This window comes from Carcharodon carcharias, chromosome 1 (assembly GCF_017639515.1).
Source record: "Carcharodon carcharias isolate sCarCar2 chromosome 1, sCarCar2.pri, whole genome shotgun sequence".
Classification (NCBI taxonomy): Eukaryota; Metazoa; Chordata; class Chondrichthyes; order Lamniformes; family Lamnidae; genus Carcharodon; species Carcharodon carcharias.
In genome coordinates, this window is record NC_054467.1 from 95,355,964 (window position 1) to 95,382,462 (window position 26,499).

At 40.8% G+C, this 26,499-nt stretch overlaps 1 protein-coding gene across 1 annotated transcript; it reads right to left on the reverse strand.

The window, feature by feature from the left end:
• Nucleotides 1–916: 916 nt before the first annotated feature.
• ndnf (neuron-derived neurotrophic factor) lies at nt 917–26,096 on the reverse strand. Its single transcript, XM_041200166.1, has 4 exons — nt 25,679–26,096; nt 11,604–11,798; nt 5,609–5,733; nt 917–2,828 (listed from the first exon to the last, which is right to left on the reverse strand). Exons 1-4 carry the CDS (start codon nt 25,690–25,692, stop codon nt 1,423–1,425), a joined length of 1,740 nt encoding a protein of 579 aa, XP_041056100.1. The 5' UTR covers nt 25,693–26,096; the 3' UTR covers nt 917–1,422.
• Nucleotides 26,097–26,499: the final 403 nt, after the last annotated feature.

A 26,499-nucleotide genomic window follows, 5' to 3' on the forward strand; every position in this document is an offset into this window, starting at 1 on the left:
TACTTTTAAGCAATGTGTTTCTTGTGTATCACCCACTTCCTTTGCCTTACCATTGGTGGCCATGCCTTCAGCTGTCAGGTCCAATGCTCTGGAATTCCCTCCTTCTAACTCTCTACAGATTTACCTCTCTTTCCTCCTTTGAAATACTCCATAAAATCTACCCTCTGACCAAACTTTTGCTCACCTGTCCTGATGTATCCTTCTTTGGCTTAGTGTCAATTTTTCATTGATTACACTCTTGTGCAGTCCCTTGGGATATTTTACTACATTTAAGGTGCTATATAAATGCAAGCTGTTATCTAATTTCTGTTTATGGGACCTAGTTGTGTGTAAATTGGCTGTTGTGTTTGTCTGCATAACAATAGTGGCTGCTTATTATTGTCTGTGAAATTCTTTGGAATGTTCTAAGGACTTGAATGGCAAGTTCTTTTCCTTTTTGCTTCCCTTTATTTCTAAATGGAATTCATTTAAACTATTTTCTACCAACCATATCTGAAATGATTGTCATTTAAAAGTACCTTATATTTCATATTAGTCTGTTACTATTTGGTTTGGATGTCAATCTAATATCACAGCCACATGCTGAATTACTGAACGTAGTGAGCCTTCCAGTTTTACCCCATAATCAAAACCAACGTAGCAATGCGACTTAGTTCATATGTCTTCCATTTTATCATTGCATTCTTCCAGTTTATTTTCCAAATTTGGTACTACATAAGACACAAGAAACAATGAATGAGAGTTTTATTAAAGAGCTTCAATAAATATGAAACACCAAACAGATGTGATGCAGGATGCAAAAACATCTGATTAGGTTATCAAATCTTGCGTGCATGATGAGTCCTTCTAAAGAAAGTATCAATGCAATTGCTTTCGATGCTAAGCATTAGTAACTGATCCAGAGCATCGTCAAACAGATAGTTAGAATTGTATTTTAATGGGCATGATTCTTAAAGTTTACAATCATAAAAACATAGACATTTAAGACTGAGCTTTATTCTTATAAAATAATTTACAGATTTCCTATGTCCTATATTGCATGTACGATTAACAGGGCAGCTAATTTGAAGCGGCTTGGAAGATGAAATAATTTAGATGCAGTTCATGCAGTGTAGAGGTCAAAAAACTGACAGTACTTGAGTGATCTCCTGCCACTGTAGACCATTCTTATTCAATGTCAGGTGTGACAAAAGACTTGCGGTCATGCAACTGCAAAGGCCTGGTGCCATCTGAGTGCGTCGGGGTCAGTCTCTTCAAATAACCACTGAATTATGTAAACATAAATATACAAGTTGATATCTTTCTAAATAGTACAAATACATGTTGCAACATCTCAGCTGTATAAGTAGTCAGTCTGTATATTTTCATCTAGTGAAATAATGTTCATAGTTCAATAAAGTTTTGAGTCTATACATGGAGTCACTAACAAGACCTCCTTGTTTTGACCAGTTTGCTCTGATACTTGACAGAGTGTCCCCCATGTCCTATGACATAAACATCCAGAAGGTATGATTTGCCTGGCTGTAGTCCTCTGATTGTCTCTGTAGTCACTGCTTTCTGCAGGATATGACTATGGAAATATTTGCAGACCACCTTCTCAGATTTCTTTCTGGTGTCTGGTCCAATGCATTGGTTCTGCTGTCTTTTCTTCTGCTCTTCACTATAGTTATTCTCTACAAGTTTTTTATAAACACAGAACTTGTTTCGCTCCTGTGTGCCCAGCCATGCCACTGTGACTGAGGAGCAGGTACGGAGCTTGTCAAAGACTTTAATACGTGTGTCTTCTGGTACAGATGGGAAGGGTTGCTTGTTTGGCCTGTTGGTGGCTAGGACCTTGAGCATAGATGCACCTTTCTTACTCCCTTTCAGCCGGATGACATACTTGGCTTTTGGTTTCCCTCTAAGCTGGAAGTGGCGCACACCTTCCATATTCTGTGATAGCAGCAATTTCCCATCTCTTCTGACCTGGATTTGGACAGCATCCAGACATGAATGAACATAAAGCATCACCTTCTGGTGGGAGGAAACTGGAGCAAACCTCAGGAACTTGACACCTTTTCGTTTAATAAATACATCAGTCACTTTCCCGTCCTTCAGTTCAATTGTCTTCTGCTTAGCCTCTTCCTTGGTTTTTGCAAAGGTTCCCACATAGGCAGTGCTCATATTTGAGTTGGTGTTAACAGCAAAAATATCAAAATAGTACTGTGTATCTGGTTTCAGGTCTGACACAGTAAAAATGTTTTTGTTGCCAATGCAGATCTGCTGAAGATCCACCTTCCGTGCTCCAATCATATGCCGTGATACCCGTGTGGAGACAGGTTTGGCCATGGTCGTTCGTTCTCTGCCAGGGCCACTGTCTGAAGTAAAGCCAAAGTAGGCAAAATCAAAAGGACTGAAATCTAATCCAGGTTTGGGAACTGTCATAAAGGCATCATCAGCATTTAGTTTTGCTTCCACTGCACAAAGACTTTTAAAGTTATGCTCCTTATTAATAATCACACAATATTGGATGGGTTGCCGCAGTTGTGAAATGGTAGGACTCGGTTTCCAGGCTAACGTGACAGTTGTACGTCCAAGAGCTGTCACGTCCACACGTGGGTCATAGGGAAGCTCAGGATAAGGCTGGTCTGACTCAGGAGTAGTTGTTGCGTAAACCTTGAAATTTGTATCTTTTTCTGTTGAAATCAGTTCCAAACGATACAAACCAGAGGGTGAATTGGATGCTAAGTATGATTCAACATCATTGCCTTTGTAAGAGTACAAATCAGTGCCTAGTTCATTCAGTACTTGCTGTCTTTTCTTCTGCTGGTCCAGTGGTTCTGGTTCACCTGGGAAGATAAAAAATTAAGTAATAACACTTGATAGCAACTTTTGTTCCTGAACAATATAGCTATAACCTCAAAGCTGGTTCAACAAATGGGTCATTGAACTCGATAATACTTGAAAGAAAGCTCGTATTCTAGGTTGCATATCATTAGCTATGCATATAATTCATTGAGGTTCATCCATTGAGGCTTTGTCTCATTAGTTATTGATCTCATTGTTGTTTGTGGGACCTTGCTGTGCACCAGTTGGCTTCCATGTTTATCCAAATAACAAAAACAACTACATTTTAAAAGTAATTCATTGGATGTGAAGTGTTTCAGGGTGTCCTGAGGCCATAGCAAGCACACTATCAATGGAAATATTTCCTTCTTGAATATTTGGCCGCTGATTGGAATAGCATTAAACTGGCTTAGATTGATATGATTTAAGTACCTAACTTCATGCAAGATACACCATTATACTTACCCAAAATGGTCCAGAAATCAATAATGATTCTCTAACATTCCTTCATTTGACAATGTTGTTTTCCACAGATCTAAGGTTAACTTTTTATGTCCAATAATTGGTGACCAGATGAATACTAATATTTTCACTGACTGGCCATCTGGCGTAGAGTCATGAATTACAGATTAAATTCATAAGCAGTCAACATCAAAGACTGAACAGGGAAAAAAAAGAAAAATTGAGTCTCCTTTCTTTTCCTCCTTTCCTGCAGAGTTCCTCTGATGATATTGGTGTTGAGGAACAGATGACTGCACCCTGAGAATGGCTCCATTTCTTTCAAGGAAGCAAGTATTAGGGACCAGCCTAAGAATCAATCCAGAATCTGCACAACTAACTGTGTTTGGGCGACTCTAGATCTGCCCTCAGTCTGGCATCCATTAAAGGAAATGGAAAGGCTGTGAGTTGCAGATAGACTCACCAATGGCATCGCTGGAACAACTCTGGCGGGAAGAAATTTCAAATTAATTTTGAAGATTTTACAGAACAGGTAACAAATAACATTACCATATTTTGCTAATGTGGACAGTGAGCAAAAAGTAGTTCTCACCCCTTTTTGCCTCCTTTAAAATGATATATGCGTGTGTGTGTGTGTGTGTGTGTGTTTTATGATGAGCTATACTTTAAGTGATTCAGAAAGTTATTTTCTAGAACTGAGGCCCAGAGCACTTGTTTTACATTCTCCACTTTAATTAATGATCTGTTCCCTATTCCAAGATGGAAATCATTGGCACATTCACTATAACCACAATAATGCACTAACTACAGCTGAAATCAATTTTTCATTTTGGACTAAGGTTGTAACCACATTATTTCAAAAAAAGAGCAAGAACTACTGAAGCTTGTGGCTCCAAACGCTTTTTGTAATGTAAGTTTTTGTGAACCTAGATTTCAAAATGTGCAATTTAGTATCAAGTATTGTGATAAGTATTGACATGATTTCCAAGGACAACATCAGAGAGAAAATTACATTTTCAAATGTTTGTAGGATTGTCCTGCAAGTTTATTTAGGATAGTTCAAGGTTGTGCAAGCACTGTGGTAATGTTCACAGCACTGTAGAAATATTTACATTTGCTACTGGTTCCTTCTGCACCTAAGATGTATATATTTATAAAAATACAGTATTACAGTTAAATTTGAAATGTTGTTTGTACTGGGCTCCTATCCAAGTAGACATTCCGCAGCATGGGAGGCAAAATGGATAAAAGGCAGGTTATAGTGATACCTTAATAGTTCCCTGCTGTAGACATTTCATGGTAAACGTCTGATTATTGGTTTAAAAGTTAAGAAGTTGGATGCTAACCATATAACAGGCAGGAATAAATTGGGAAAAATTACTTCCCCTTAACATGAATGGAATTATGCCACACTCAGCTTCCACTCTGCAGACAGTAAATCATTGCTATTGTTATTGTGTGCACATAAATTGACCCTAGTAAATGGATCTTTTTTCTATTAGGGATGCAGAGGCTGAATTTATGAGCTGCTTGTACATTACAGAACAGGGGGAGAAATTCAAGCTATTTTCACATGTAGTTTGGATAAAAAAAATTAAGGCCGGAAGAATGAATTTTGTCTCACACTTTCTCACGCTCAATCTCCCCTTGGAAGTACAGAGACTGCAAAATTCGAAGTCCCCCTTCCTCTGGAACTACGTGCAGGCCAGCTTAGTGTTGGACCTAGTCAAAATTCCTATGGCCCACCAATGAGATTCATTGGGTTGCCCAATTGGGACACAATTTGAATTTTTCCCCTCTGATATCTAACAGACAAATGCCCATATAAATCCTATTTACCTATTTCAGCTTATGCTATGGAAATTGGCCCAGTGATTTTATGTTATGTTATTTTATGTTTTATGATCTTAAAAAATATTTATTTATCATAGAAATGTATGGTATAAAATTTTACCTGAAACAGGTTTTCTGTCATATTGCTGCCCATAAGTATGTTTCATTGATTTGTTTTGTACTCGAGCTAAATTTATCATGTGCCAAAACTTTATTACACTTTTATTTATGTGCTCCAAAAAAACCTACTGCTGGGTGAGCAACAGAAAAGGCTCAAACCATCCCAACTGCCACCGTTCTATCTTAACTCAGGATATTGTAAAAACGTGACGATGTGTAAACATGAGATCTCATTTTAAATAAGAATATATCACACTGAACTCTGTTCATTTCAATTCGACTATATAGTGGTTTGATTTAATGCAAAATGATTTGATCTTTAAATTATCATCCAAAGGAATGACTTTTTGTTCATTCATCACTGCCTTACCAGAACCTTCTCCACTCGACTCCTCCGGTAGCTCTTGAAGAGTTAGTTTCCATTCTAAAGGTGCATCACACGGTGTCATGGTAATAGACAAGGGTGTATTGTCCTCTTCAACAACAAAGTAATACCTGTAAGTATAATACATAAGCAGGTAATTTATTCCTTCATTTCTTTATGTCTTAGAATACTGATATTTGGAAAATTAAGATTAAGGTTTTAAATTGTGTGGATTATTCTTGAATTAACATAGATACAAAACATTGTAGAAAGTACACTCTTATAGTGAAGTATGTTTATTGCATTGATTGCATTCATAAACTGTGAGTGTGGAGTGAGAGGAATTTAAGTTAATCAGTTGACCCCAGGTGGTTAGGGAGTAATTTTGAATTTGGACGATGGTGCAAAATGGACAATAGGCAATTGACAGCCCACTCCATAACCTGCCTAACCTTCCTTTACATTGACTTTAATAAAAAGGAAAATTCAGTGCAGTGTGTCATGGATGGCTAATTCAGTATTGCCCATTCTACATCATAAGTTTAAAAGGATTATTGATATCTGTAGCAGCCTTCCATCTTGTAAGATGATGGTTTGAGCTGTGGTGGTCAACTCTGTGTGAAGCATCTCCTGTTGTGGTTCAGCAGCCACAATCTGGCACGGTAGTCTCTGTTGCAGTTGCTGCAGAGGAAGACAGAGGTTGAATAGGTACACAATTCGCTGGCCTCTGTTTTCTCTGGGCCCTCTTCTCAGCCAGCTGAGCTTTTCATTTCTGCTCACCTCTTCCAAAGCCCTTCCAAACAGTCAAACTCCAGAGGTCACAGCCATGAGCGACTATCTTCCAGCTGTCAGTGTCAATATCTGCCTTCTTCATATCTTGCTTGCAGGTGTCCTTGAAGTGGAGGTATGGATGTCTAGGTGTTCGTGACCAAATGGCCAACTCAGCGTACAGAAGGTCTTTGGGTATACAGTCATCATCCATCCAATGAATGTGGCCGAGCCAGCGAAGACATCATTGGTTTAGCAATGAGTGTATGCTGATAGAATTAGCATGCTCCAGGACCTCTGAGTTGGTGACCTTGTCTTGCAAGACATGCTGAAAATATGTCTGAGACAGTGAAGGTGTAGACCGTTCAGCCTTTTCTCTTGTCTAGCATATGTCATCCAGGTCTCACCACTGTAGTGGAGTGCGCTGAGGCCCGCAGGCTTGGCAGACTTGAAGTTTGGTGTCCTCAGTCAGGTTGCTGTTGTTCCACACTCTCTTACTCAGTTTGGATATAAGAGCTGCAGCTTTTGTGACGCGTGTGCTGATTTCAGCATCAAGTGACAGATTTCTGGTAATTGTGGAGCCTAGATATGTGAAGCTAACAACAATCTCTAGTGTCACATTGTCAATGCTGATAGTTGGCAGTATGGCAACATCCTGGACCATCACATTTGACTTCCTGATGTTGATGGTCAAACACTTTACAGGCATGAAAGAGTCTGTCCATTTGTTGCTGCAGGTGTCCCTCCATATGGAATGTTAGTGCAGCACAATTAGTGTAGAGCAGCTCTCTGATGAGGACTTGAGGTACTTTTTTCTTGGCTCTCAGGCGAGCAAAGCTGAACAGGTATCCGTCAGCTCTGGTATGTAAGTAGACACCCTCTGTACATGACCTGAAGGCATGTGACAGCAGCAAAGAGAAGAATATGCCAAAGAATGTTGTTACCAGAACACAACCCTGTTTGACCCCACTACAGATCTCAAAGGGTTCAGATGTTGCTCCATCATATACCTTATACCCATCACATTGTTATGGGAAGAGGAGATCACACTGAGCAGCTTTGGCAGGCAGCCAGTTTTCTCCAGCAGCTTAAACAAACTTCCTCTACTGACATGGTCAAAGCTTTGATGAAATCAATTAAGGCAATATACGGTAGTCTCCTTATCTCACAGCATTTCTCTTGCAACTACTAGACTGAGAAGTTTATGTCAATCTTCCAGGTCCGATACCACACTGACATTCGAAATATGGTATTACATATGGCTTTGATATGTTATTACATGATATGAACAGCAATATTAGATGGCATTCTATCAAATTTTTAAACCAAACATTAATTGATAGAGATGCTATTTATAGGGATACTGATCCATTCTCATGTTAATACCAAAGCCTTCAGGTTCATATGCACTTCATACATCTGGCCAGTCCTATTATTCCGCAGTAACAACTTTCTACCACTAGAGCCTGCAGTGAGTTAAGTGTCCATCAGCAAAAAATGTCATTCATTCTCATGTGCTCTTACATTTACCACTAAATTAGAGTAAGCAGGGCGCATAAAATCCCGCAGAGAGCTGCTGGTTCAGTGTCGCTCCTAAGCTTGCCAGTAGGAGCAAGACTTATCTATGGTGCTGATTGCACAATGATATTTAGTATTAGACTACAGTTAGCATGGAAAAAATATTAGTTATAAAATCCGAACTGATGTGTTAAATTCAAAGTTTAGCTGCATGTCTTCATGCCTACTATTCAAGACTTGTGTTCTTTGATCACTAGACCCCGCACCCTGGAATTCCTTCCCTAAACTCCTCCACCTCTCTATGTCACTGTTCTCTTTTATGACCCTTTTTAAAACCCACTTTTTGAAGACGCTTTTCGAACTCTCCTCATAGTTACTTTGTCTCAGCATGCAAAGCACATGGCATCATTTCTCAAGGAACTTATATAAATACAAGTTGGTGCTGTTATGGTTTCCATTAGTGCTATAATTCAGGAATAAAATGCATGACATGCACAGGCAATCCATATTGTTGATTCTTTATTAAGCACTATAATCAGGTTCAGTTGTCTGATCATGAATAAGACCTGGGAAATTATTGTGCATTTTAACACACAGGGCTGGATTTTACATTGCGGGCGGGGTCCCTGCCCCCAGCATAAGTGTCTAGTCTTAGCCCACCATCACTTACCCAGCTCGATCAACTTTCATTTTTTGCACGGTGGCCCTTTAATTATAATTAGAGTTGCTGGCCACTCGGAGGCTGACAGCTCTGCACACAGGTAGTACCAAGCAGGAGCAGTTGCTGCAGGTAGGCCATACTCCTTGCTCCCACACTCTGGTTATCATTATCAAAATTGCTACACTGCTATATTACTTCATTGGTTCCTTTTGATTTGCCATATCACCTTTCACATGATCCCTCCCCCCCTCCCACCTAGTTAGTTTAAAGCCTCTCTACCACCCTAGTTAGATAACTCAGCAGAACACTGGTTCCAGCATGGTTCAGGTGAACCCTGTCCCAATAGTACAGCTCCCACTTTTCCTCGTACTGGTGCCAGTGCCCCATGAACCTATTTCTCCCACACCAGTTCTTTCAGCCACATATTCATCTCCCTAATCTTGCTTACCCTACGCCAATTTTTTTGTGGCTCAGGTAATTATCCAGAGATTACTACCTTTGAGATTCTGCTTTTTGATTTCACCCCAGGCTGCTCATAATCCCTATGCAGAATCTCTCTCCTAGTCCTATCAATGTCATTAATACCCACATGGACCACGACAACTGGATCCTCCCCCTCCCACTGCACATCCCACTCCAGACGAGAGAAGATGTTCCCAAACCCTGGCACCGGGCAGGCAACACAGCCTCTGGACTCTCACTCTCAGCTGCAGAGAACTGTCTCTATCCCTCTGACTAGACTGTCCCCAACTACCACTACATTCCCATTTACTTTCCCACTCGAATGGCTCTGTGTATCATGATATCATAGTCAGTTCCCTCATCCATCTTGCAGTCCCCATTCTCAACCAAATAAGCTACAACAACCTCAAACCTGTTGGACAATTGTAAGGGCTGAGGCTCCTCCAGTTCTATCTTTATGATGCTCTTACCTGCCTCATTCACAGTCAGAGCCTCCTGCCCCTGACCATAGACCAAATCAGGAGACCCTATCCTAATGGCTGTGACTGCTTTCTAGAACAAAGTGTCCAGGTAACGTTCGCCCTCCAGATGCATCGCAGTGTCTGAAGCTCGGCCTCCAGCTCACTAACTCTGAGCCAAAGTTCCTCAGGCTGCCGACACTTACTGCAGATGTGGTACACACTAGCATGCATCAGCTCCCAAATACTGCAGTCACAATACATCACCTGCCCTGCCACCTTTATTATGTGTTAATTAATTTATTTTTCTTAATTAATTTATAATTAATAAGCTGTACTACTTCTAATAAGCTTTATTAATGCTAGTAATCCTTACTCCTACAGATAAATCTTTATAATTATTAACAAATTATCCAAGCTTTGAACGATAAACGCGAAAAATATACACCAACCAATAACATACCTTGTGACAACACACTTTGATTTTTCTCAGAACGCAGCATGCCCACAGATTAGCTAGCCACTTTTGAACTTGATGCGTCTGCCATTCGCTCGCTTCCCCTTTGTGCCGTTTTGAACTGGCTGGGTCCATAGGAATGTCACTTGCCACTTTGCAGTCCAAGCCTGGATATTGTCCAGGTCTTGCTGTATTTGGATATGGACTGCTTCAGTAGCTGAAGAATCCTGAATGAACATTGTGCAATCATCAGTGAACATCCCCACTTCTGACTTTACGATGGAAGGAAGGTCATTGATGAAGCAGCTGAAGATGGTTGGCCGAGACCACTACCCTGAGGAACTCCTGCAGTGATGCCTTGGGACTGAGATGATTAATCTCCAACAACCACAAACATCTTCCTTTGTGCTAGGTATGACTCCAACCAGTGGAGAGTTGTCCCCCTGATTCCTATTGACTCCAGTTTTGCTAGGGCTCCTTGATGACACACTCAGTCAAATGCTACCTTGTTGTCAATGGCAGTCACTCTCACCTCACCTCTTGAATTCAGCTCTTTTGTCCATGTTTGAACCAAGGCTGAAATTAGGTCAGGACTAACTGACCCTGGTGGAACCCAAACTGAGCATCAGTGAGCAGGTTTTTGCTGAGTAAGTGCTGCTTGATAGCACTGTCAATGACACTTTCCATCACTTTACTGATGATTGAGAGTAGACTAATAGTGTGGTAATTGGTCAGGTTGGATTTGTCCTGCTTTTTGTGGACAACACATACCTGGACATTTTTCCACATTGTTGGGTAGGTGCCAATGTTGTTGCTGTACTGAAATGACTTGGCTAGAAGTGCAGCTGGTTCTGAAGCAGAAGCCTTCAGTACTATTGCAGGAATGTTGCTGGAACCCATAGCCTTTGCAGTATCCACTGTCTGCAGCCATTTCTTGATATCACGTGGAGTGAATCAAATTGGCTGAAGACTGGCATCTGTGATGCTGGTAACTTCAGGAGGAAGTTGAGATGGATCATCCACTCAACACTTCTGGCTGAAGATAGTTGCAAATGCCTCAGCCTTGCCTTTTGCACTGATATGCTGGGTTCCGCCATCATTGAGGATGAGAATATTTATGGAGCCTCTGCCTCTAGTTAATTGTTTAATTGTCCACCACCATTCACGACTGGATGGGGCAGGACTGCCAAGCTTAGATCTAATCCATTGGTCATGGGATTACTTAGCTCTGTCTATTGCATGCTGCTTCCACTGTTTGGCATGCAAGTAGTCCTGTGTTGTAGCTTCACCAGGTTGACACCTCATTTATAGGTATGCCTGGTGCTGCTCTTGGCATGCCCTCCTGCAATATTCATTGAACTGGGGTCGATCCCCTAACTTGATGGTAATGGTAGATTGAGGGATACGCTGAGCCATGAGGCCACAGATTGTGGTTGAGTACCATACTGCAGCTGCTGATGGCTCTCAGTGCCTCATGGATGCCCTGTTTTAAGCTGCTAGGTCTGTTCAAAATCTATCCCATTTAGCATGGGGTAGTGCCACACAACACGATGGAGGATATCCTCAATGTGAAGATGGGGCTTCATCTCCACAAGGATTGTGTAGTGTTCACTCCTGCCAGTACTGTTATGGACAGATTACTCTAATGTCAATCCTTAAATCATTGAAGTAAATTACCTTTTAGGTGTATGCCTGAAGAGAAAGCCACTAATCTCAGCTCCATCTGGGATGATAGATGAGTCATGGAAGAGAGACTTGTCTCGAAGCTGCATCTGGAAGAGCTCCTCATCTCTGGTGGGTAGCTTCTGAGTCCTGGAGTTTGTTGGTAATAACAGCAGTGATGTCACTACCCAGGATATGGTTACCATCATCCTAAACCAAAGACAATATAATTATCAGGTAGGTAGGTGTTAATTTAAAAACACAGGTTATACTGATTCCATTGCTGATAACCTTAAAAATATCAGCACCATTTCTGGGAGATGAATTGAATCATTGCATTCTAAGAAGAAGTAGCATTATTTTGCTCATGATTATATGTTATGCAAGCAAGGCGGTTCTGTTTTGGTGTTGTAAATGAAATAATAATATATGATGGCATCACCACATGTTTAAAAACATGTTCAAAACACTGCCTAATATCTTTGCAACGATGCCTATTTAAAATTTAATGAAACAAGAATTACTATCTTGGAATGAGTAAGTATGGGACCATGTAAATGCATATCTCCACCATTCTCCCCTTACCACCTCCAACACCACTCCCCCGCCCCCCACCCCACAGTCATACACACATCTTTCTGGTTAAAGGTTAGACAGAAATAAAATATTAAAAAAAACACAAGCTGAAACTGTTTCTCCATCAGATCGTGAAGAAGCAAAAACTGCAGGATGAACAATTTGAAGTTGCACTGTTCTAAATACTCAGTTGTTTCTCTTTCTATTTTGAACAGAATACATTTTATGTGACTAAGTTATCCATGTGGAGAAATGTTTACTTTTTGCATTAAAAAATAAATTAGCCAGCTCCCTTGGTGTATTAGTTGGAAAATGAATCTCCCAATGTGGACTTAAACCATGTGGATCAGGAAAGTCCCAGAGAGGCAATTGAAGGAGTGTTCAGGTAGCCTTAGAGAACCTTTACTAAGGAGCGGCACAAGGAAATTGCTATGTAATGTTGCTGTTGCAAGTGTGCATGAGACTCAGACTTAGCTAAATTGTGAACGTGGTCAAAAGACATGCAAAAACTTATTACCCAAGATATGGTTACCATCATCCTAAACAAAGACAATATAATTATTAGGTAGGTGTTAACTTAAAAACACAGGTTATACTGATTCCATTGCTGATAACCTTAAAAATATCAGCACACTTAAATGAACATTAACAAGTTAAATGAGGTGCCAGAGGGTGCTTAGTGCCTGTGGGATCAGATACTGACAACAGTCTGGATAGGAGTGGAGAAAATAGAGGACAAAAATATTCATACTGAATGATACACATCAGATTTTTAGCTGTATTTTTTCACTTCAAAACCCATTTTTATTTTATGTGTTTTTATTTTACTTCACCCATTCATTTTTTTGCATTTTAATTTTCCAATAAGGAGTAATATTGCACAGTCTCTCTTCTTTTCATTTCAAAGTACAATTAAGGAAAGAGGCATGATTTTCTGAATGGGCGGGGAAATGGAAAGATTATCTTTCACTAGAAGTACAAGTAAATCAATAACACTAAGATTCTGTATGAAGACACAATGATACCTGGTAGGGGGGCATTGCCCTCTCTGCCCTTTCTGGCTCTACTCCTGCTGTGAAGGAAATTCCTTTCATGATTTACAATTAAAAATTGATAACTTCAAGGAAGTTATTGCCCAAGAGATCCCCAAGTAATAATGTGCATACAGGATTCTCAAAGGGGGAATTATGAAATAGAGAATTTATTCTCCAAGTGAGGAATACCTGATAACTGGAGAACCAGCTATTACTTCCTTGCAAGAGTAAGTTTCACATTCGATAGCATTATTTCAGTATCATTTGTATATCGTGATTTTCCTTTCAAAAATGGGAAGTTTAGAAGGGTAGCGGGTGTTTTGATACTCATCATCATTTTCTGATTTTGTGCTTTCAGTAATACTTTCCATTGGGAATATGAAGTTTAAAAATTAACCCTGTAAACAACAGGACTGTATGTGGAATCTGCAAAGTACCCATCTCCCCGCCCCCTCCCCGTGCTCCCCCTCACCACCCCATTAGCGAACTTAATTAGTGTTTTGTCAGTTGCTTCACAAACCCACTTCTGCTGTCAAAAATCAGAGACTCTTTGCAGTGTTGTGACCAGTAGCCCCCCAACACCCATACACCCACCATGGACTTAATGAGTCATACAGACTCGAAACGTTAACTGTGTTCCTCTCCGCAGATGCTGTCAAACCTGCTGAGTTTTTCCAGGTATTTTTGTTTTTGTTTTGGATTTCCAGCATCCGCAGTTTTTTGCTTTTATCTTTGGACTTAATCCTGCTAGCTTGGGGTGCTATTCGATCATCAAAAAGATCACTGCCTTGTGGAAACTCATCCCCCTGAAGTGGTCATCTGAACTACTTCTCACTACTCCCTAAAAGAAGTTTGAGAACTGCTTGTGTTGATCAATTCATAGGTTTGTCTCAGCCCATAGAATCAAACTAAGAGGTAATTTTCCTACTTGGCACTTCCAGTAGGGACTGTTGTTCACTAAGTGTACTTATTAGACATTCTGGCACATGCAGCGTTAGCTCGAATTTCTGCTAAGTACTCTCAGTAGGTGAGACACCCCACTGGCAGCACATAGTTAGACAATTAACTCTTTAATGCATCTGTAATGGGGTTTTATTTCTATAAGACATCTCTAAGCACACTTTTCAGGATTAAAATAGAGAACCATAGACAATTAATATATAGCAATTACTAAGGTAATTAAATATGGTAAGTAAACATTCATTTTTAAAAATATTTTAATATTTTTGTCTTTATTACAACAGAGTGAAAGCCTTATCCTAAAAGCACGATGGTATCCGGCGCATCATACTTCTGGCTAGGACAGCCTCACCAATTTTAATCCTTTTTGGAGATTTTCCAATTTAACCAAGAGTTGCTGTGGTGGAAGGGAAGAGGATGATCTAAGCCTTATCGTTACTAGCCATATAATTGTTCAGCCTCTGTTATTACAATGATCAATTTTATATATCTCAAAGAAATTTTTCAAAGCAAGTTCTGCTGAACAAAAAGCTGAAACAAAATAAAGTATATTAGATGGAAATGATGTTGCTTAACCATTTTCAGACAGGTAGTTTGGATCTCTGGCCTGAAATTTCCTCTATGGGCACAACCTGGAAGTTAAGACTTGAAGGTACACTCATCCTCTTGGCATTCTGCTGAGGTCACTCTCAAATTTCCTGCCAACCTCATTAGAATATAGCCAAAGGTAAAAATTGACATATATCAGCACAAACAATTGGGCCCAAGGAGGGAGTTAAACTCACACCATAAATTTCTTCTTTAAATATGAAAATTAAAGTTTCAACTCATTCAACCATTATTCATGCATATTAAGCACAGCATGTTTAAGAACCTTCAGTTGGAGAAGCTTTGCAATTTTAAACATGACTTTTACTGTTGTCATAAAATATGCAAACAGAAAATACCGCATGGATTTCAGTCAGGGTAATTGTTTTTTTTTAAAGATTAAAAAATTGTAGTAGAACACCAGATAAATCACTTTGTTTCCTGCTGTATCTGAAAATCTGATTGAAGTTTCAAGGGAGACTTTGATCAAGTGAAATTGTGGAAAACAGATGTATCAAACTCTAACTTACAGGTGTGGTCATTATCATCAGTGGAGATTCATTTAGGTGTCGTGATAGAAGATTGTAAAAGATAGTGGAGATTTGAGTGTATTGCACTTACACCCGTAATTGACTAAGGTGCAAAACTGTGCAATCTTTCAAGCCATATATTTGCTCTTCCCCCAATTAATGTGTCTCTGATACACAGGAAATTTCAGCCCTTTGTTATTTTACCCAATTCTACCCCATTGTGACATTTTTTTTTTCTCTCTATTGCAAGCTGATACTCCATTAAAGTTTGGATTGAAGATTCCCAACCACCGAAAGATAGATTGCTGTTAAGAAGTACTGCACCTTTATTTACCATGAATTTATTGACTATAGTATTAGAGGGTCAGATATATTTTCACCCATAAGCATATGCAAAACATTTGGAAACAAATAAACCTCCATACCTCCCTATTCATATACATACATGGATACACCTACTTGTACACAAACATACCTGTGAGCAAACACTAATAAAAATCAATACATATCTGCTAAGCATTAAAAAGAAAGCATGGTGCATGATTGACTGTACATAAAATATACAAACACCAACAACTTACACTTATATAGCACCTTCAGCATAGGAAAACATCCCATGGCTCTTCACAGGAGTGTAAGATATAAATTCAGCAGAGAATTACATAAACACAAAACCATGTATATGGGCATGTTCAATGGTGGCACAAGATCCTGGGCACCAGTGCTATCAAAAGAAGACATAGAAGCAGTGAAAATAAAGACTCAGCTATGATAAGCTGAAATAAAGGTTCATCATAACTTCCTTTTGTACTAAGTGCCGCTATTTATAAAGCCCAGGATTCTATATGCCTTAGTAACTGCTTTCTCAACATATGCTGCCAAATTAAATGATCTGTGCATATATACCCCAGGTCCCTCTGCTTCTGCACCCATTTAGAATCGTATCCTATATTTTATATTGCCTTTCCTCATCCTTCCCACCAAAAGGTATCACTTCACACCTCTCTGTATTAAATTTCATTTGTCAGGTGTCTACCCCTTCCACCAGCCCACCCATTTCCTCTTGAAGATGATCACTATCTGCCTCACAGCTCACAATACTTCCAAGCTTGAAGCAAGTCCCATCCAGCCAGCCTAAGAAAATGCAAAGGAATTTAATGCAAGGTCAGCCCTCAGGTCAATCTGATGCTTGATGTCATGTGTGTGACATTAGTCAGGAAAATCCGACTCTACAGTCATATGAAAACCCATGACCTGCATTGTTTAGAAATATATCATAAACTAAGGACAAGGATGGAAAAAATATGTGCTTATTCGTACCTTTGTTACATCTGGACTTGACTACTCTAATGTTCTCCTGACAGTCCTCCCATCTTCTAACACTTGAACTCATTTAAAGCTCTACTGCCCATATCCTAACACACACCATGTTCCATTTGCCCATTGCCCCTGTACTTGTTAACCTATATTTGCTCCTAGTGCAGCAAAGCCTCAATTCTAAAATTCCCACCTGTTTTTCAACTTATTACCTGGCCTCATCCCTCCCTATCTCTGTAACCCCCTCCTGCCAGACAACAATCTGAGATCTCTACTCTTCCTCCCCCCACCAATTCTGGCCACTTACGCATTCCCCAATGTATCACTTCACCATAGGTGACCAAGCCTTCAGCTGCTTGAGCATGAAACTCTGGAATTGGCCTCCCAAGCCTTTTTATCTCTTCACCTCTGTTCCTTCAAGACACTCTTTAAAACTTACCTCTTTGTCCAAGCTTTTGGTCATCTGTCCTAATATCTCCTGATGTCACATTATGTTTTGTAATGCTCCTGAAAATGCCTTGAGACATTTTTCTACCTTAAAGGCCATATATAAATGTAAGCTATCTATACACATCATAAAAGGTACTAGTACGTCCATAGCAAGGAGAAATGCAAACTTATTTCTGCAAATTCAAATCTTGAGGATATCACTTTTTGTTCCTATGGAAAATGCACTTAATTATTAAATGGAAAGACTTCCCTCACCCCCCTTATTAGCTAATTTACCACCGCTGCTGCAATGAACAGATGGGATCGACCCATCTAAAGGCAAGAAGTCGATAGTGTTGAAAAATATAGTAAGATGGTTGGCTGGGTGTGGAGAGTGGCGGGGGGTGGGTGTTGGTTAGATATAGTATTCAATCTCTAAATTACATTGAGGAGATCATTGCTCTGACGCTTCGGAAAGTCAGGTGTATGATGGGATGGGTCAGTACCTCGGGGAAGGCGAGACAAATTGTCAGTTGAAATTTACACCCGGTCTGTGCCTTCCATCGCGTCCTGCAAATATCTCCCGCATCTCCAGACATTGCTTTTATTTATTAATGCCTGTTTCTTCTCTCTCTGGATCAATGGCTGGTGATGGAAAGTCCTCCTTGCGCCCTGTTCGCAATTGTCTAACACTTTGTCATTTAGTGCCGGCTTCAAACGCCTGGCCTCCTTATGAACCCAATAAACATGTTTCTTGACAAGTTCATTTCCACGCCACTTCTTCGCTTTTACGGTTTTTCATTATCTGGCCTCATTTAATAGCAGCGAGCCCCGCTGCTAGTGCCCTGTACACATTCCCCTCCTGTCGATCCAGTTAAAGGGGCAATGCCGACACATCTGCTCCTTCTGTGGATTGATTTTATCAGCACGCACGATTTCAAGAACAGCTATATGATTATTTATTTTAATCACGAAACGTACTCTGTAATCATTTCAGAATTGCATGTTTATTATTTTGGGAGCGAATTACATAAATTGACGTTATAATTTAGCAAGTTTTAATTTTACAAATTCAAATCCATAGGCAAGAGCCTCGCTTCTCACAGCCACACAATCGATGTAATTCCGACTGGCATGTCATCTAGGCTATCCCTCTTTAAAAATGTGCACCCAGCAGCAAACGCACTTCGGGGAGCATCATTATTCCCACTAACAACAGAAACTTGAAAGTTGTACATGTCAAGAAAGAGATTGCGTTACAGTTCCTGTGTGTATGTGTGTGTGTGTGCGCGCGCGCGCGCTTTGAGTTCCAGCCGCTCCCTCTAACTAGGTGTGTGTTTTGGGTTGCAGTCTCTCTGACTGTGTGTGTTTTGGGTTATAGTCGTTGACTGTGTGCTTTGGGTTACAGTCTCTCTGACTGTGTGTTTTGGGTTATAGTCTGTGTGTGTGTGTGTGTTGGGTTACATTCTCTGTTTTTAGGTTGTAGTCTCTCTGACTGTGTGTTTTGGGTTACAGTCTCCCTGACTGTGTTTTGGGCTACGGACTTTCTGTATGAGTGTATTTTGGGTCACTGACTCTGTGTTTTTGGTTACAGTCTCTCTGAGTGTTTTGGGTTATAGTCTCTCTGACGGTATATGTTTTGGGATACAGTCTCTCTGATGTGTAACTGTGTTTTGGGTTACAGTCTCTGTGTTTTGGATTATAGTCTCTGTGTGACTGTGTTTGGGGTTACAGTTTCTCTGACTGTGTGTTTTGGGTTACGTCTCTCTGACTATGTGACTGTGTTTTGGGTTACAATCTCTCTGACAGTGTGTGTTTTGGACTACAGTCTCTGACAGTGTGTGTTTTGGATTAAAGTCTCTGACTGTGTGTTTTAAGGTATAGTCTATCTAACTGTGTGTTTGGGGTTAGTGGCTCTCAATTTGTGTTTTGGGTTACAGTCTCTCTGACTGTGTGTACGTTTGGGTTATAGTCTCCCTGACTGTGTTTTGGGTTACAGTCTCTCTGACTGTGTGACTATATTTTGGGCTACAAGCTCTGACTGTGTGTTTTGAGATGCAGTCTCTCTGTGTGTGTTTGGGTTATAGTCTCTCTGACTGTATCTGTGTTTTGCGTTGCAGTCTCCCTGACTATGTGTGTTTTGGGTTATACTCACCGACTGTGTGCTTTGGGTTACAGTCTCTCTGACTGTGTGTTTGGGTTATAGTCTCTGACTGCGTTCCTGTGTTTTGGGTTACAGTCTATCTCTGACTGTGTTTATTTCGGGTTACAGCCTCTTTAATTGTGGGTTTTGGGCTACAGTTTCTCGGACTGTGAATATGTTTTGGGTTCTGATCTCTGTGTCTGTGTGCGTGTGTGTCCGTGTTTTGGTTACAGCCTCTCTAAATGTGAGTATGGGTTTTGGGTTAGAGTCCCTTTCTCCTTCGCTCTCTCTGTTTGTTGGGGGCGGGGTTTTCTCCTCCTTTGGCCATCATACAACCCGTGATGGTAAAGGGTTTGCGATTGGAACCCGCGGCTGATACTGCCATCAGCGGAAATTCGTGTGCAGATCCAGAAACGTTTTAACTCCATCCCTCCCCTATGCAACTTGTAGTGTTGAGTATTCACCGAATTAACTGTTAAAGACAAATTCTATGGTCACATCTTGCATGAATGAGATTGAGATGAACCTGAAAATGTTACATTGCCGAATACACAAGGGTTTGTTTAAAGTTCGGCATCTGGATCAAATAAGGCGCTGCATTTTATTATAAGGAACGGAGCGGAACGATAGGGAAGTACAGATAGAAAATTATAAGGCAGTGCAATTGAGATCTTTAAACTTTGTTCTGCCTCCTTTTATGTATCGCTGCAGTTAAATAAACAAGAGATTTTCAGGAATCCGAGAAGATATCAGAGGTTTCTGATTCCCGTTTTGAATTCCCCTTGTACTGTGTAAATTACAAAGCTCATTTTCCAAAGCTGCAGCTGTATTTGCACTTTACACATCCCACTTACCCACTTCTCTCTGTATTTTATTTTCATTTTCGAAATGAACATTGCCAATTTGATCATCTCGTTCCTACTTTTATCTCTTAGAAGTTGTTAATCGGTATCGGTTTAAATGAATAATTGTTCTGCTCCCACCCACCCCATGTTACAATTGCTGAAAAATCACTCCTTAAAACCCACCTTTTTGATCAAACGTTTGGTCATTTGTCTTACTATTTCCCCATTGGCTCCTTGCCAAAGTTTGTTTAAATTAAAGGAGCTATAACAATGCAAAGTTGCTTTTGTTCGCGGAGTACTGCTGTTGTGAATTGAGTGACTTGACCACATAGTCAATCCTGGCAGATTTATAAAACAAGCTAACGTTGCAGGTCAATAACCTTTCGTTATGAATTCCAATAAAAGGCCATCGAAAGTTTTAACTCTGTTTCTCTCTCCCCACAGATACTGCCTGCCCCTGCTGAGTATTTCCAGCATGTTCTTATTTTATTTCAGATTTCCAGCATCGGCGGTATTGCCTGTGATTTCTGAGGAAGGGATTGTGGATTAGCCCTGTAGGTTGGGTTGTTAAATAATGTGACCATCTTGAAAATGTAGCTATGTGATGATGGCTGGGTTGATACGCGCGACAGAAAAAGAGCCACTTTCAAAATGCAGCAGGACAGTGACATTCAGCCGCGGCCTAAATACTGAAGATTGAGTTCAAAGGAATGTCAGGTTTATATTTTGTGAATAGAAAGGTAAGTTAAATTATTATTTACCAATCACCAAACCAATCTTAAGCTTCATAGAACAAAAATAAAAATACCTGGAAAAACTCAGCAGGTCTGACAGCATCTGTGGAGAGGGACACAGATGACGCCTCGAGTCCGGATGACCCCTCATCAGAAATATAAGTTGGAAGAAGGGAGTGGCACAGGCCTTAAACTTCATAGTGTGTGTTTGAGAAAGGGAGAAGGGAATGCAAACAGAGGGAGAACAATGTGTGGATGTGTAGAGAGCCTGACACAAAGGAGCAGAGCAGATGATGGAGTCTATGGTCACATTGGCTTTTGTTAAGGATTTGGAATGGAGCTAAACTGCAGATCAACTGTCATCCAACCAAATGGCCTCTGCCCATCCCAGAGATGACCGAGCACATGGGACACGAGAGAAAGAAAATCTTGCATTGATTTCGTAATCTCAGGACGTTACACAGTGCTTTACAACCAATGACGTTTTATTTGGAAGGGTATTCAGTATCCAACTTGCAGGCACAGCAAGCCCCCGCAAAGGAAAATGTGCTAACAGTCTGGTCTTTTTGTTGTGATTTTGATCTAGGGATACCTATTGGCCAGGACGCCGGAGACAGCTCTCCGTGGGCAATGGAATCCACATGTGCCCAGGAGGGCAGGTCACGCCTTGGTTTGAATGTTTTTTTCTGAGCAGCGCGATAGGGCAGTCCAAGGCTTTGCGCTCAGGTCTCTGGAATGGGGCAAGAGAATCAGACAAGAGCATGAAACAAAGATGCAGAGACCATGAATCAGACAGGAATTGAGAGGGGCAAAATGGGAGAGAGCATGAAGCAGACAGAAACGTAATGAGAGTTAGCTTAAAGCATGTGGAGAGTTGATAGGGGAAGATCAAAACAGATACTAACATAAACAGTGGAGTAGATGGAGAACTTGAAGTAGAGAGGGACAGCATTAGGAGGCAGAAGCAGAGGGACCGAACATAAAACTGAGAGCATGGAAAAGCGAGAGGCACACACACAAAGATAAAGAAAGTAACAAACCGGGTAAGAAACAGAAAGCAAGGGAGAGTTGCTCATCAATGAATAATCAGGTGTGCTGACCAGTCCTTGTCTTCGATGCTACTGCTATTTATAAACAGTAGCGGTTTGGTCCTTTGGATTAAGCGACTTGTTCTCTTTTGTCTATCTATGAAATCCCATTTGCCACAAAGCCTGTCTGAATCGAATGAAGGATTGAGCACAAAACAAAAACAAAAATACCTGGAAAAACTCAGCAGGTCTGGCAGCATCTGTGGAGAGGAACACAGTCAACGTTTCGAGTCTGTTGAAGGGTCATTCGGAATCGTAACGTTAACTGTGCTCCTCTCCGCAGATGCTGCCAGACCTGCTGAGTTTTTCCAGGTATTTTTATTTTTGTTTTGGATTTCCAGCATCCGCAGTTTTTTGCTTTTATCGAAGGATTGAGCAGACGTGATTCCGGTTAGCTAGTGCTTTCGGCGCAGTGACACGGGGCGGAAGGATCACCGATTTAACATGCCAATGTCTCCACTCAGATGGAGGAGCAGGTCCGGCTTCCGACACAAGATTTTTTTCAGTAAATTGATTGATCGCTAACAGGTCGAAACAACGAGCCGGAAAGTTAACACATTTCAGCATATTTAATCTACAGCATCGATTGAAGTTACGCAGTGTGCAAGTTAGGAAACCTAGTGCTTATGAAGTTTATTCTGATTTTTTTGCAGCTTTATAGAACCCTCATTAAAATAAATCACATAAAGCTCATCACATGTGATCGTCTTTCAAAGGCTTTATTATTAAAATGACAGTATCACTCCTGGACACAGCTAGCGCTGAGAATTGAGTTGAATTTAGTGCTATGAAAATAACAGGCACGACATAGCAATGGAAAGAGAAATATTTTAGAACCTTATTTACGGCGTCAAGTTCAAAGTTTCGGTAATATTAGATCTGTAATCTAACGAACTAACAGATGTATTTCACCATGTGTCCATCAGCAGTGCGGCGAGAGAGGGGAACATCCCAATAAGCACTGTTCAGGGATGGTGCTCAAAGCCGATCTGTGGAGCACATTTCTACAAAGAGAGAGATTGGTATTCTGGCCTGCCGAATATTGCGGTCAGCTCGCATGTTGTGTTAAGGAGAAGCAGAGATCAGATTACACTACAAGTACTGTACTCCTTCTGTATTCATCTACGTTTGAACGTTGGCCGCAAATATGTTGATTAAAGCAACGAGCTCAAAACCGCAAAATAAGTTTGTAACTTTTAACTAATTGCGTTTTTTTAATCTTTAAAAAAATGTATTGAGGCCACTTACCCTTTACTGCCTAATACGCTAACTGCGATCTGAGACCAAGTTCTGCTTTGAATGGACATGCATTTGGAAGTCTTGTATTTATGGAATTGCTTCTTAGACTGTCCAATCACTTCCCTTCAAGGTGACCCCACATTGCAGCTTGTGCCCACAGTGTGCATTGATGTGGTCTGTAAGTAATTCACAACTTCTCCAGGATTTCGTGCTGTGGCAAAACGATGCTTCTTATTTTAGGATGATTACATTTGTCATCTTTTTAAACTCGAGATGTCGCGTTTTATTGATTTCAAAACAAACTTCGTCTTCAAAACAATTTCGCACAGGCACCCTCGCTTGGAAAAGTAGACACAACAAAGAAACCCGAGGACGACACTATTTGCATGTTTTAACTGGGCGTGGCTGTAAGATGAGGTTTCCTGAGGGGGTTAATTGGGAATCTGAATCTTTCGAAATCGTCTATATTAACGAGTTCCAGACCACCAATGCACGCAGCCGGGGCAAGCACAAGATACTCTCGGCTTTAGTAACCATTTGACATCTTGCTATTCACTGCTGCAGTGCTAAAGGCCGATGTGAAGTAATTGAAAAGCGGACACAACCGGCACTGTCTTTTCACTAGGTTATTATTTGGGATTAGTTTTCCGCATTGGGGTTTGCTCGCAAGTGGCGCTTCCAGTGCTGAAAGGCTGATTGGGTGTCTTTATGGCGGTAGCGAACAGGACCATTAAAGGGTTAAAGTGCCGGTCTCTGGATACAGGCCGAACTGATAACTATCGAAGCCAAAGGGGTTTGAACTATGAACAGATAAGAAAGGGTTAATAGTATTTCACATCAGTATGTGCTGTGGACCCGCCGAATACCAAGGAGCCTGCAAGCATAAGTAATTCAAATATCTATTTCTAAACCTGGAAAGTTATGGAATTTTTCAAGGCGGGAGGGGGAAGACCAGATAGACAGATGAATTTAAAAGGAAAGAGAACAGGATCTGGTGTGATCGAGAGCCGCAAAAAGAACAAGGACAAAATAACAAAATAAAAAATCAACAGTTGCAAGAAATAGTCGGGGCCAGAATTTAGGCACAAAGGGGAAGGAGGAGCAGAAATCAGCTGAAGAAACGGGCGAGTGTCCTTTAAAGCTGAGTCTGGTGGATTGCGCTCCAGACCCCGTGCTTCCCCAGCTCGGAAATGGAAAGGCTGCTGGAATCTTTCTGTCGGTAAGAGATGCCGAAGACAGATCGGAGCCTGGATTCTGATTGAAACTTGAAATGAGAGCTATCGTGTACTTTACCTGATCTCTGTCCCTGTCCCGACTTAAACAGCTTCAGTAAAATTGGAGCCAAACCGCAAACTGCTGACCTTCCGTTTCATCTGGTCAATGTGAGAAAGGAGGAGCAGTTATCTTCCGCGAGTTGATGAAGATGAAGGATGGACAGAGCCGGATATGGTACCTGTGATCAGTTTTAGAATCGGGGACCTAATCTAATTTTTTTCTTGTTCAGATGCATTATCTATTTTTGGTCTGTGAAGGGTAGCGGGATATGAACCTCCTATAGATGATGATGACAAAGGAGGCTGGGTTGGGTTGATTGATGTTGTAGAGTGATCAGAATTACTGTTGGCATGTTATCGAAGATAAGTTTACTTGCTTTTACAGCCACGTTTGAACTAATCGATGCACGTTGATTTACTAGCGAATAAGAATCAACCAGCTATTTCGCGTTCTCTAATGTTTGTGTCACGTTTCCAAGCAACTTGCAATGCTCCTCGCTCGTGCTTTAAGCTCTCCCTACCCACCCTTGCCGAATATTAGCAAAATGACACTGCACTGTGAACCTCCTTGATAGTGCTCGGCAAGGGATAGAACTCCATCACTGTGCTGTAGTGTGAAGCTGTGTTTCCATTCTACGCCGCTCACACGTGCCGTAAAGATCAACGCTAATAATTGGAGCCTCTTTCTAATTTTTTTAAAAAAATCTCAAAATAATGATATTGATAATATTATTACGAAAGTTTCCTAGCCACATACACTCTACCTGGTAAGTGAACCCCCTCAAGCTCTCTCGAAAAAAGAACGTATAGTCAGAATCAAAGATCCACAACGCCTACATGAAATCCACTAGACATAGCTTTCCTAATCACCCTGGCAGCTTTATTTTGATGCGGCATCTTCTCCAACTTGTCTTTATTAAACGCCCTTCTCAGACAACGTGTTGCTGATCGGTAAACCCCATAAAGTTTTGAAAAGCATCAGAAATATGTTACTATTTCTCCTCTTTTCATAATATGAGTTTAAAAGTCAAAACGGAAGATAATCTGGAAAAAAATTGGACGGCCAAAAATAGATTTTTGGATGTCACGTAGAAGTGTTTAACATCATTACAGTACCTCCTTTTTATTTATATGTATAACAAGTGCATTACTCCGAGCTACACTGGATCAAATACAACGGCCCACATATGAAGGTCATCAGTAACATTTGCATGCAACAAATTTTACAGCAATATATGACACGAAATGTCTGCCGGAACTCATGAAAGTTACTTTCCCAATGACGTTTATTTTGCTACGCGATTTTCTGGGATGGGGGAATAGATTTTCTTACCTTGAAGTAATCATTTGTATTGCAAACTTCGAATTCTGTTAGTCCAGTTTATTTTCCCTCGCTTAAAATTCCACACTTCTTTTGAGAAACAGACAGGAGGGCAAGATTAATGCTAGATGAATACAGAGAGGACCTTGAGAATTGCCAGAATGAAGCTATCCTTGTTTGTGTATGTGGCTTATTTTCCCCCTCTCTCTTCTAAATTCCGCAAAGCCAGGTCTGGAAGAAACGTTAAGGTTAAATTTGATTGTTTGGAGGCGATGTGTAAAATCAGGATCTGCTTTGGCTCTGGTAGTCAGTGAGCTGGCTTCCACAGTGCAGAGGTGAGAGTGATTCGAAGTTGAGCTCAAACTGTACTCACTCCGTCCCATTCCAGGCGCTCCACCAATCAGAGTCGCTCGCAGTGCACCAATTCGCCAATCACAAATTAGCATGCTTAACTGCGCCAATCGGAACGGAGATAGGTCGCGGCAAAGCCACCAATTGAAGTGAGAGAGTTTGCCAGTTTGACCAATGGCGGAGCGGATCCAGCGACTGCCTTCCCTTTATGAATGAAAAGACGCGCAGGAGGCAGGCTTCGATCAGCCCGACCTCTGGGCGATAGAAATGGTGAAAGATTCCAAGAGAAACATCGCGAACCTCGGAGATTTTGGCCATGTTTCAAATAAATAGCAGGTTCCACTGGGAATAATTTCTGCATCTGACTTTGCAGAGTTTCAGTTGTTAAAGTTGAGTGATCTGTGCTGTGTTCATTTTATTCGTCAATCTGCATTTAAATGGATATTTATTTAGACAAAATGCTTTATCACCATCAGTTTACA

Excerpts from the sequence above, each read along its gene's own strand:
- ndnf (XM_041200166.1), bottom strand. Across the intron at positions 5,734-11,603 it reads TTCAGGCATACACCTAAAAG|GTATTACTTTGTTGTTGAAG; the intron begins GTAATTTACTTC and ends TTATACTTACAG. Across the intron at positions 2,829-5,608 it reads GTCGAGTGGAGAAGGTTCTG|GTGAACCAGAACCACTGGAC; the intron begins GTAAGGCAGTGA and ends TTATCTTCCCAG.